Source organism: Apis laboriosa, unplaced genomic scaffold (assembly GCF_014066325.1).
Source record: "Apis laboriosa isolate Shangri-la unplaced genomic scaffold, ASM1406632v1 scaffold68_cov148, whole genome shotgun sequence".
Classification (NCBI taxonomy): Eukaryota; Metazoa; Arthropoda; class Insecta; order Hymenoptera; family Apidae; genus Apis; species Apis laboriosa.
Genome location: NW_025224135.1, coordinates 1,820,843 through 1,834,091, shown reverse-complemented (window position 1 = coordinate 1,834,091; position 13,249 = coordinate 1,820,843). Strand labels below are relative to the sequence as shown.

Sequence of the window (13,249 nt, the reverse complement as noted above, 5' to 3'; positions counted from 1 at the left end):
TTATCTTATTTATTGTAATAGAATTCTTCTATTCGTGATTTGGAATATTCAAGGGAAATTTATAGCGCATGATATTAAATTAAACGTAATCTTTAAAAGAATCAAGAGTGGGGATAGGCTGACCAAGCGAAGAACCCCTCTTGCCTCTGTGCCGTCTTAAGAACTTCTTTTCAGCAGTAGGTAAGAGTACTTCATGCGTATTTTCATAGTTGGTTGAAATAGTCGGATTTACAATCGAATTGTGTAACAAAGAAAAGAAAAATAAATATATTGAATGAAAAAAAACGATGTAGTGACAATGACTTCAAAGTAGTGTAAAATTATTCCGTAAGCAGAGTGTTAATTATTGACGAAATGTGTTTTCATAGTTTATAAAGATCTTACTATTGTGTCAATATGGCAGAGTTAGTAGCATGATCAGGCAATTGAAGATTCTTCTGCCATTTTGTTTGCCAACTTCTTAACGTGGACGAACATTACATTAAATTACATTAATGTAGTGTTAATAGTTTCTCTGTAAATAGAGGTTATATGAAGATATGAATAACTTTAATTTCTCAAATGGAAGTTTTTTGTGACTTTTATTATAGTAATCAGTATAGTTATTTCTTACAAAGCTATTTATGTCGAAAAATTTTTAATTTAGGAGATATTGTAATTTAAAGTTCAAAAACCATATAAAAGACAGCAATATTCCATTGTTCATGCTTTCCTTGTTTTTCATACGAGCTAAGTTTTATAAATTTCAATACAAATTACAATATTTCTTAAACTAAAGATTTTTTTATATAAATAGGTTAATTTTTTTATGAAATAACGAATTACATCGGTTAATGAAATAAAAATTATATAATTTTATTTAAAAAATTAAAGTTAATCTTCGCATGATTTTTATACATTAATACACAGAAAAATTATTAATAACGTATCTCTGCATAATGTATCTCTTTATAGCAAATAACTTTTTTATCTGAAACATTTTTTCGTACCATTTGTGTTTTCAAGATATTTTATTGTTATATATATATAAATCGGATACACTGTAGAAAGAATCGTGAATTATATCGCTGAATGACGGAGACGAGTCACTTATTATAACATAACTTTGGGCGTAGAGATTTGTTTACGTGGACTCTCGATTTACTTAATGCGTCATTGAGTTTTTGCGTTCAAAATATCTTGCACATTGTTTGGATTGTATATATCATTGCAATAATGCAATAAATTACAAATTGTAGAAATAATTATATTTTTCTATATTTTTTATTGATTGAATTTTAATAAATTTGTTTTTCAATTTGAAATCTTAGATTTTTGTGTTACATCATTATTAAACTGCAGATTTTTATGCAATTCAAATTTTTATGAACGTAATTAATGGAAATAGAGTTTAAATAAATATTTGTTTTATTTCTCGAATATCATAATATTTGGATATTTTAGATATTTTAGATATATTTTGGATATTGTGTCTTTTGTATATATATTCTGTAATTTTATATAATTTCTATATAATTTTATAATTTTAATTATAATTTTATATAATTTTATATTTTGTATATATTTTCTGTAAATTTTTGTATATTCAAATTTTGCATAAATGCCGCAGTTTGGTCGTTATTGAAGCAAATATACAGGCAAATGGCCAAGTTACTATATCGTCTTTTTCCAATTTAAATAATATTTATAATTAATTTTATAATTTAACATAATTATATAATTTTTTTCTAATACAATAATTTTCAAGTTTCATTCAACTGTAAAAATTATATTCAATGTCATTAATAAATTCGCTTTATTTTCCTTGCTTCTCTCCAAGTTACGAGATAAACAAGTGTTTGTAAATTGATAAATTTCATTTCGATATTTTATTATCTATTATTTTACATAACGTGAAAATTCTTAGTAACCTCTTGAACTTAAATTTATTTATGTTTAATTCGTTTTTCAAAAAATGTAAAGAGTGAAAAAATTCATTATCCTGTTTCTCAACTCGCCTTGATGTATGTACGTATGTATGTATATATGTATACTTCTGAAATGAAATAGGCGGATCTACGTACGAGCGACTCGAGTTTACCCGACGATCTTCTTGCGCTTGGTATTGTGAGAAACGGTCGTAAAGAGCGGGGAACTGGAGCGAAGAAACGCGTGAAATTGAGTCTCGAACGCGATTCGTGCTTTCCACAGAAGGCGCGAGTAAATGGAGGAATGAGTGAATTGTGCTAGAGATTGTATGTCGCGAAAACGAACTTGGAACTCGATGTTGAATACGAGGAATTAAATAAAAGGATTAGCGAATAATGGGCATGCTACTTTGTACATGAAATAAAATTACACTGAAATTTAATTCGAAGAAAAAATGTTTATACATAGAATTCGATAATTTATTTCTGTTATTAATATAATTAATGTAATGGATAGATAATTAATAATTAATGAGAATGGAAATATTTTGATAATTGAGATCGTTAACTTGTTTTCAAGTGGAATTGAAAATGTGATTTTTTAAATAGATTTTTCGAGATAAGCTTGATAATCAATTTAATTTATCGTATTAATGTAAATAATCGTGTTTTATTATTCTTCTTCGATAATCTTACTTATAATTGATAGAATTTATTTTAATAATAAAATATGACGCGTCAGAAATTATTTTATAACAAATTCTGAAAACTGTTTTACTTGTAATTGGAAACACATAATATACAAATTATATTACTATTGATTTTTTTCGTATAATATTCATTACTTTATATTTCACTTCGTATGTCAAATTAATCAATATTATTGTTATTATTCTGAAAGTAATCTTAAGTCTTGTTGCTATCATTATTCTTTAAATAATTGTCTGTTTTGAAAATAAAATCTGAATTTAGCAACATCATCTATCATTACCATCCCATTTATTTAATTTTTATCTCTATCTAAAAGAAACATGATTTATTATTTATATTTTTGATTCATTTTTTTTCTCAAATTTTATCATATTCTACATTTTTTTAAATCTTTCTTTATTATTATAAAATTTTATATTATATCTTCATTTTTTTTATTATATTTTATCCATTTTTTAGCAAATTAAATATTTCATATTTTTAAAAATTTCTTCCATATTTCATTTATTTTCTAACACATTAATATTCTACATTTTTAGAATTGTCTTCAAATTTCATCTAATTCTTATTATATCATATTTTTAAGAATTATCATGTTTCATCCATTTCCTAACACACCAAATATTCCACATTTTCAAAAATTTTCTTCACATTTCATCCATTTCCTGATACAAATATTTCATAGTTTCAAAAATTTTCATATTTCACATTTCATCTATTTCCTGATACAAATGTTTCATATTTTCAGAAATTTTCACATTTCACATTTCATCAATTTCCTGGCACACCAGTAGTATTCCACATTTTCTCGTGAAAAACAACATAAAACTTTTCTTCGTATTTCACGTTTGTCAACGAACATGGCACGAACACGCATAAAGTGCAGTTTCAATTCTGACGATAATTATAGCACACTTTGCAGAAATGGAATACCACGATTCGAAAATACTCGCAAGACAATGCTCACGCTCGATAAATGCTTTTCGTTATGTATACAACTTTCTTGAGATACACAAATCACTTTTTCTCGATTTAACGATCGATCAATGTTATCGCGGCCGATGAAAAATAATGTCAACTTATTCATGCAAGAATAAAAGAAGAGGATTTGCAATGGAAATGATTGCAAAAAATTTTGTATGCAATCGATTCGTTTTAATTCACAGACTTTGGAAAATTATTCTTTCTTTCTTTCAATGAAATGTAAATAGTAATTAGGTTTCTCGATTAAAAATATATGCACATGTATTGTGTTGCGACTTGAACCGTGGAAGAGGTTAAGTTTCTTTGAACAGAGTCATGGAATTACTAGATTCTAGAGATATTTTAAATATCAAATATTAGATAATTGAAGATGATTCATTAGATAAAAATTTGCATTTTTAGAATATTAAGTATAGAATATTATACTTATATAATTGAAACTTGAATAACAAAAATATATTTATATTTATTAATATACATGTATTAAAAAATTTTAAGATATGTATTAAAATTATAAAATAAATAAGACTATTTTAATTATTAACGTAGATAAATATGTAATAAAGATAATATGCAATTCATTACAAATCTTTAGTTTTATTTGCCTATTTCAATTTGTTCATATTTGTTCATATTTGTCATCAATAATCAAAATTCAATGAAAATTGATTCGATAAAATTTCAATTTATAAATAAAAATTCATAATCCATTCGTTAAACCAAAAACGGAAGCGAGAATTCGATCAAGCAAAATCGATCAAACATCCTTCTGCGTTCGAATAGATCTTGGAGGAGAAATTAAAGCTCATAATTGGTTCAAAGGGCAGGTGGACGATGCAGGTGCAATCGGGCAAATAAGCATTCGATATACACGCCGCAGATGGCCAATCACTCATTTTTGTTTCTTTTAAATTTAGTTCTTGTGCTTACGTAATTTCGATATTACCGACCGCGCACCGGCCTGTGTCCAGTGCATGGCCATTAGCCTCGAGAATAAATTAATAGCGCATATGTTGCACGGTATTCGATATCAGTGGTTCGACGCGTTCATGGAAATTTCTTTTTATAGAACGCAGCATGTTTTTAACTTGACACCATCACTTGAAATAAATATTTGCATATCATTGCATAAATTGATTAGATTAAATTTTATTTATTTTTTTAAATTATGAAGCGTTTATTAAATTGTATTGAGAATTAGGTTATATTGGAAAAATTTGTCATTAATTTTGTAATAAAAAAATAAGTATGCGTTAAAATAAATGATAATTAATGAAAGCAATGATATTTTATTGATAGCAGTAATTGTTGTTGAGATTTAGTAAGATTAGTGATAGATTGGATTTAAAATTGAACGTTTTTATTTATTTTTCTAAATTAATTTTCAAAAAAAATGAAATTTTTTATGATTATATTGGATAATTTAAGAGAGATTTGTTGTTACTTTTGTGATAGAAATTGTACAATATTATTTTATTTTTAGCTATGTAATATACAGATAATTGTAAATGTTATTGAGATTTAGTTAGAATTATGCATTTCTATAGTATCTATTGTATCTAGTTACTGTCAATTCACAAAAGCATTTGTGAAAAAGTGAGATTTGTAAATGAAAATTTCTTCTATCTTCAATATCGTAAATGTCATATTATTAAAGATTGTCTCTTTTAATTGTCAGAAAAATATTGACTAAAAATACTTATTACAAATTCTTTATTTCATAATTTTTATAATATACACGATCGAATGTATCAAAAAGATTTAGTTAGAGTAGAAGAACTAAGAAGACAATATACAGATAAATGCATTTTTCTTATAAATAATAAATTTTATTTATAAAGATAATTTTCATAAAACAAAATCGAAAAATAAATATATATATGCTCATCAGACTAAATTGCTCTTGGTAAATGAACAAAACAATGACTGCATTTAAATGTTATTTCTTCAAGGGGAAAAAAAACATTATACGATAGTAATTTATGATAATTGTTTGTTCTTAAAAGGGAGAGAAAAAACCATAGTGATTCATCGAACACAAGTATACTCATTGCCTTTTTAAAACACCAAAGCATTCAGTATAATCGTTGATTATAATGCACACGCTATAATACATAACGGTTAGACATCTATTAAAATACATATAAAAACGAAGAAAAAAGAGAAACGACATTCTGCTCCATCTTGCAAAAATAATTTCTTCTTTTTCCTTCAAAAATTACAAAAATAATCGTCACTTAATAATAAATAAAAAATTATTATTTAAAATTAGATTTAAATTAAAAAAAAAGGATATATTAAAAATTTTCACGCATCAAATTTAATTTATTAGCCATGTACGACGATTATACTCGTCATTTCTTCATTTCTGCGAAACAATTTATATACACTTTATATACATGCTTTTAAAAGTACAAATACTTAACATGTTAAAAAAAATTCAGATTTTAATATCACAATCAATATTTATATCAGATATCATATAAAAAGATAAAAAAAAAATATATATTTTAATTATTGAAAATCTTTTATCTCTACGTTATCGACTGCACTTCACTTGAATGCGCGATTCAATCAGTTACGGTTCATATTTTTATGCGTATGTGGTACGAGAGCCTTTTACGTAAAACGTAATCAGCGATGACGAAGATAACGAGGACGATCTCGACAAGGACGATTAGTCATGGATTACGTGTTATCGCGGCTACGCGTCATTGTTCTTGGTAATCATTCGCCAACGGTATCGGTAAGAGAGAAGAAAACATAGGTTAGGTTGAAGTATCACCGTGAGAAAATGCGCGATCAAGATATGTTGCTACACTCTGATGTTTCAACTTTTTACTCACGTTCAAATATTTTTCATTTTTTTGCTTTTATAATTTAAAAGATTACATTAAAAATTTCGTTTCGAAAAGTGATTAAACAAAGTGCGATGTTTCAGATAAAATTAAATTTTTATTATATATAAAAAATTAAAAGAAATTAAATGAAAGATTATTATTATTATCGAATTATTTATCGAATTATTTATTGTATTATTTATCGAAATAATATAATATCGCGATAATTTAATATATTTTGCATATTTTGTGTCTTTTTGTGTGTATTCTGTAAGTTTTTGTATATTTAAATTTTGTTTAAATGCATAAATATGTATAAGATAAAACATTAAAATTTATGGTTTTAAAATTTGTGTGTCTAACCTAACCTAACTTAACTTAACTTAAATGAGAAAGGTAACATCAATTGTCTCGTAGTTATTTCATCTACTCGTAAACAAAATAGATAATATCGTTATATAATAGTAATTATATAAGCTTTATTTGGTAAATTTTTAATATATAAACTTTTATATAACATTATCACGCAATTTGTGATAAGAATTCATATCTTTCCACTATATATGGTTCTTTTTGTCAAACCAATTATCAAAGCTACTTATAGAGAGTTTTTCTTACCTCTTCAAAATAATAATAAATACTTAAAATAATAAAAAAAATATGATTTTTGATTTTTGTAGATTTCTATTAAACTTTAAGAATACCAATGAATTGAAAAAATTTACAACTTTATATTGTTCATGTATATTATGAAAAAATATTTGAAAATTTTTTCAAAAAAATCAGAGTGAGATAAGATATTATATAAAATAATACAAGAAATAGAAAACATAGAAATTCTATTATTTAAGATGCTATAATTCAGAATTATGATTTATAAAGAGAAAAAATCGTATTTTTGTATGTTGCGAATGCTGTTAATAGCAATAGTTAATAGCAATTTCAAATAATTCAAAAATAATATTTTGTAAAATGTTATAATATGAATAAATTATAAAATCGATATAAATATGTATCAAAGATACAGTGTTCTTGATACTAATGCAAACATTTATATTTCGAGAAAAAAATAGTAGGATGAATATAAATTGTAAGATATAATTCATTTAATGCGTTAATTTTTTAACATTTCGAAATTTTGTAACATTTAATTTTAATAAGAGATAATTCTTTTGTATGATATATATTTTCTTACTATTATCAATTATACATCCACTACCATCTATCAAAATATTCATATTATCCAAAATTATAGTCAATTCAATCGATACAACAACATCCGCATATTTATACTGCAAGAAATTTCAAAAACGCTATCTAAGCAGAAGTCATTCCAGGTATGAAAAATTAGTTCGCACATTTGTCACAAATGCAACGATTTAATGTGTACGCGATGCGCTAAATTCTTCATGGCGAAGTTATCCGCAGAAAGTCTCTTTGTGTTCACTGTGCATGCATCGTGTGCCACCGAACAGGCCGGTTCGGAATAATCTGCCCTCTCGCCATTCCCTCTCACTCGTCCTGCCATTGCTCGTCTCCCTTTCTTCCTCTCTTTCTCCCGAACCGCGTTATATAAGAACCAACTCAGACTGGCCGTGAACTTACCGACGTGGTCGGTCGTCTTCGCATTCGAACGCAAGCATTCTCTCTCTCTCTCTCTCTCTCTCTCTCTCTCTCTCTCTCTCTCTCTCTCTCTCTCTCTCTCTCTCTCTCCCCTACGAGTTCGTTCGGTGCATTCGCATGCATCGAAGAGGGAGAAGGAATGCGATCGATTCAGTTATTCTTTCGAGTCGGATCCAGAAAATCGCTTTACCTGCCGGGTCCAGACCGTGTTTTATCTCACGCAAGAACTTGGATGATGCTTCTGTGTATATATGGTATGTATGGTACGATCGTGAAGTTTAAAAATTCTTCGTAAAGAGAAATGGATCGTGAATGAAACATGTCTTCGTTATTATTCTCTTCGAAAAATTCGATTCGGTTTTTTTTCTCCCTTAATCTCTAAATCTCTAACATTGCGTTAAATTAAAATTTCGTAAGTTCGTAATTTTTTTTTCAATCGATATATTTGGAAAAATCATTTTTTCGTTTGAATTATATTTAATAGATTCGAGAATTATTAAAAAGAATAAGATTTTTTTTTTTTATATATATATAAACGAATTAAACACTTTCATATACGATATCCTCTTACTATAGAGTTCAAGACAGTTCAAACTTATTCTCATCTTATTTTTAGACATCTGATTCATTCTACTCGTAACTCTCTATCTATTTTCTGCATCCTGCGTTAAAAATATATCTTTTTTAAAAAAAAAACTGTCAATAAACACTATTCTCTCAAGGAATGAATAAATGTTTAAAATTCTATGCAATTTTCTTTGCAATTTTTATTAACTTCGTATCGATTATTAGAATCTCTGCCACTCGAGTCCCCGAGTATCATACGTATCGAAATGAAAGAATAAACTTGAAACGGTTGGGAATATAAAAAGATATAATCCGCTCTTTGGAAATTCGAATGCTTAATAAGCTTTAAACGACGAAGAGAAGACATGAAATGCCAGTAACTCATGCGCGGGACAAAGAGAACCGACCGAGTGCATATGATTTACAGCGTTGTTTGTAAAAACGTGGAACGCGTTTCTGCAACAGAAAAAAACCTTTCTGTGACTGGCAAATAACACAACATGTTATCCAGAGATTGAGCACGTAGTAAATATCGAAGTGTGTGCAAACGAAATACCATTCATGAAATACTGCCTTCATTTTGCCATGTTTGAAAAAAACATCCGGTTGATCTTAGTTTGTTGACAGGGTCAATGGTTGAATTTTATTTTGAGATATTGCTTTTTTTTTCTTAAACTTTTTACGTAATTTTTAAATATAATTTTCGATAAACAAAAACAAGCAACAATAATAATTTTGAATGTACAAATAAAAATGTTATTTAATTCTAATCTAATTTAAGCATTTGCATTTCGTCTTATTAATTAGATTATATTATACAGAATAGCGTTAGAAAATAGGATAAAAATTTTAAAAAAAATTCAAAACGTTTTTATTAATATCACAATGATATTTCATCAATAAAAGCAAAATCATAAATATTTATATAATTCTAATTTCATTATCGTGAAAACAATCTGTCATCCATTTCTGCAGGATACCAAAATCACTAATTTAATTTAACCTAACTTAAACAAATTCGTTAAAAGTATTACATTAATACTATCAGATTAATTAAAAAGATTTGTGTCCATTTAGAACGGTCATATTCTTTTGTGCATCTTTGCTATCTTTGAAATCAGAACATGCAAATTAATTCGATCTTCTGTGGTTCGTAACGCTATCCGGATTCGCTGTTTCGTAATGATCTTTATGTAACTACTTTGTAATCTGTGGTGAGAATTTAGTAGCACAAATAAACTTTTCTCTAAAACGCAAATATATTTCTGCAACTGGTTGTATAAAAAGGAAAACAAAGGATAAATCGAGACAACACCGTGGGGTTAAATCGTAAAATGTATACATATACTCTGTCTGGGTACATAAGCCATTTTCTGTGCGGTAATAAAGAAAAAAAATCATCTTACGTATCTCAAGATAAAACTAATCCAACGACTAAACGTAATCTTTGCGATCGTTTTCTCTTAGGGGAAAGTTCCTACGATAAATCATAATCTATATAGATGTTTTCGAAATGATCGAATATACTTATAATATATTAACATGAATAATATCGAATTCAAATCTAAAAGTATACTTATGATAAAAATTTTAAAATATATAAATACACAAAATATAAACATAAATGCATAAAATGCTCAACTTTAATATCGTAATATTCAAATTAATCTCTTTTAATTTTTTAAAAAATAATTCTTCAAAATAAAGTGTCGCAAATAATAATAAAAGACAAATGAAACTCTAATTTCAACAAAACTATTAAAAAAATAAAAAAAAACACTCACCAAGATGAACCGCCAAATTGTATCTTTCGAGCGCTTGACCCAAGTGTCCCTCCTTCATTAGAATATCACCCTCGTGTCTAGCTCTGCTAGCCTCTGCTTCTCGCGGCCACCACTTTTCCACCAGTCTCTGCACTAGCACATTCGTCTCACTCACAGTGATGATTTTTTGCCCGCACACGCGACAGCTTTTGCCCGGCTCCACGCAATTTTTGCAATATGTATGGCCGCAATTCGATGTTACTGGTTGGCACAGGGTTCCCTCGCACAAAGGGCACGCGAAAGATGTTTCGATTTTTCTTCGAAAATTGATGGTTGTAGTCGCAGCCCCAGACAATTCATCCAACAAAGCGTTCGCCAGATGTTTCAATCGCTCCGGTGCCACAGATCCTACTGCTAAACATTTCGAGTAAACACCAATGGACTCTCTGATACGTCCACATTTGGCCAAAGAATCTCCATAGCCAACGAGCACCTCAAAACTCGGTGCTTGCTGCTTCAAATTACGTTCGTACATTTCTACAGCTAAGCGATAATTGCGCGAGGCGAAAGCTTCTTTTGCCAATTCAGTCATATTCAATGATCGTATACTGAAATGCTGAAATCTTTGAAAGCACTTTCCTCGTTCGAAATCAGTTTTCGAAGAAACGACGCGCGTACGTTTATGTTATGAAAGATTACGTATAAGCGTTGATCGCGAAATAAATGGGAACGATCCGCTGGTTAATAATATTGAGAGGATAAATTTAAGAACGATGCACATTTTACTTCATCGGATCACTCTAAAAATCGTGCAACGATATTCTCTCATTTATATTTTTCTTTCCTTTCTTTCTTCAAAATAAAAATCGTATCGATCGGTTGTCTGGAAAACACGTTTCGATGCAACAAAAACACTTGACACAATGAGAGGCAATGATTATCGGACAAGCTCGGTATTTATCAATATCGATACCCGGAAGAGCTATAGTTTCATAAGTCGATTGATTGCTCGCACGTTTGACAGCTAGCCGGCCACGCGGTAAAAGTATTCACGATATACACCACGCAGAGACAACACTACGTACAGTACGACGACGCACTGACGACTGCTGGCTTGGCTGTCACCGCTCGCTCGGGCCACTGTCAGAAACATAAACCGGACGAGGGGTGGCCAACAACAGTGGTGGTGGTGGCGTCGGTGCAATCGTGGTGGTACCAAACGATGGCGACAACAGCGCCGCGTGGCGGTACATACACCTTCGACTCTTCACTGCCTCTACCTCACCAACTGTTTCGTGATACCACCACGAACTGTACTATATCACGGGTCTACGTTCTACGTAGGCGTCGCGTCGAGCCACACCCCCCACTACGGAATATCATCCTGCCACCACGAAGATCCCTCTTGATCCGCTCAGCTTAACCCTTGCCCTCTTCTTAACCTTATCAGGATACCTCTGCTTTTTTATATTCCGATCGATCGAGCAATGCATCATTCGCAGTATATCAATTTGGATGAATTCATTATTTCTCAATGAATTCGTTATTTTTGACACTTTATTTCAAAATAATTCTTTTTACTTCTTCGAGTTGAATTTCACTTCAGCAAGCATCCGAATAAAGATCGAAAAATCTTTCTTGAATATTCTTTATTGTGACATATCATTGAAGTATAATTCATCATTGCAATCGACATGGTCTGGAAATATCAACAGGCTCTTTCGAAGCATGTCTTCATGGTATTCAAACGAACGGCGTCCTGTTAGCTACCCGCGCTCCACCAACGAACCTAAAAGTCGTCGAAGCAGAAACCTTCTTAAGTGAACGAACGTGACACGAAACTTTCGATGCAGATTATATGGTAAAACAGGTTGTGATTCGACGAGGGTGACGAGACGCAAGGGTAGTGGACCACTTAATCAGGACACTTGTTGTTGCTCGTCCGTTATCTTCGTTTCGGTCATCCGTATCGAGAAATGAATTCGTCAAAGGGATATTCGAAGCAAAAAAACACGACACAGAACACATACGGAATCTTTTCGTTACGGGTAAAGCTGTGGACGAAGCAGCGGGATGCGCGATTGCGGAGCTTACATAAAGAGCGTCGCGTCAGTGCACAAAACGTGGCGGGAGCGAGGCGAGTTTCGATTGGATCAATTATTCCACGGGCGAGCCTCGGCTCTCCGGGCTCTAGGAATCTTACTGAGCATGAGCAGTAACGTTACTTGGTCTACGTCGTGGTATTCCGTTTTACCCGGCACCAAGAGCAGACCTGCGTGCGCTGCTCCCCTCGTTGTGTGATCGTGCGTGAGTCAGTGTGCACCGACCGTTGACTACGCAGACGCGTTATAAACGCACTGCTCGCTTCCTTTCTCTTTCTTTCTCACATGCGCGCGCGTTCGTGATCACGTTTGCGCGATGCAACTGAAACACTCGAGACGATTCGCGCGCGTGTACGCTCATGCGTATGTATATATGTATATATGTATGAATCGAGAAATTGTTTATACATTATTATTTTTACCCTATATCTTTTTCTACTTTTGATATATTATAGGTTATATATATATATATATATATATATATATATATATAAATTGATGACATTCGCGTATTTTTAAAAAAATAATTATTTTGATTTTATTTCCGATCTGTACAGACGTTACAAAAGTGTTGATTTATTCTATAAATAATAATGATGATGATAATTTTTTTTATATTTTTAATGTAATATCTCAAATAATGCTGATGCGTAAAAAAATAAAAAATATAAAAAAAGTAAAATATAAAACAAAATATCGTTAGTAATGATATCGAAATATACGGAAGAAAATATCAACTAATTATTATCGTT

General features: G+C 30.0%; 1 protein-coding gene across 2 annotated transcripts in view; it reads right to left on the bottom strand.

Moving 5' to 3' along the window:
* LOC122718776 (LON peptidase N-terminal domain and RING finger protein 3) overlaps positions 1–12,652 on the bottom strand; it is a 66,743-nt gene extending 54,091 nt beyond the window's left edge. Inside the window, exons 1-2 of one of the 2 annotated variants that reach the window (XM_043944097.1) lie at positions 12,490–12,652; positions 10,417–12,184 (exon numbers count right to left, since the gene is read on the bottom strand). In XM_043944097.1, coding sequence (XP_043800032.1) covers positions 10,417–10,987 — 571 coding nt within the window. In that variant the 5' untranslated portion in view covers positions 10,988–12,184; positions 12,490–12,652. Of the gene's footprint in view, positions 1–10,416 lie in introns of both variants that reach the window. The other variant, XM_043944096.1, reaches the window with a different exon arrangement.
* Between the last annotated feature and the right edge of the window lie 597 nt (positions 12,653–13,249).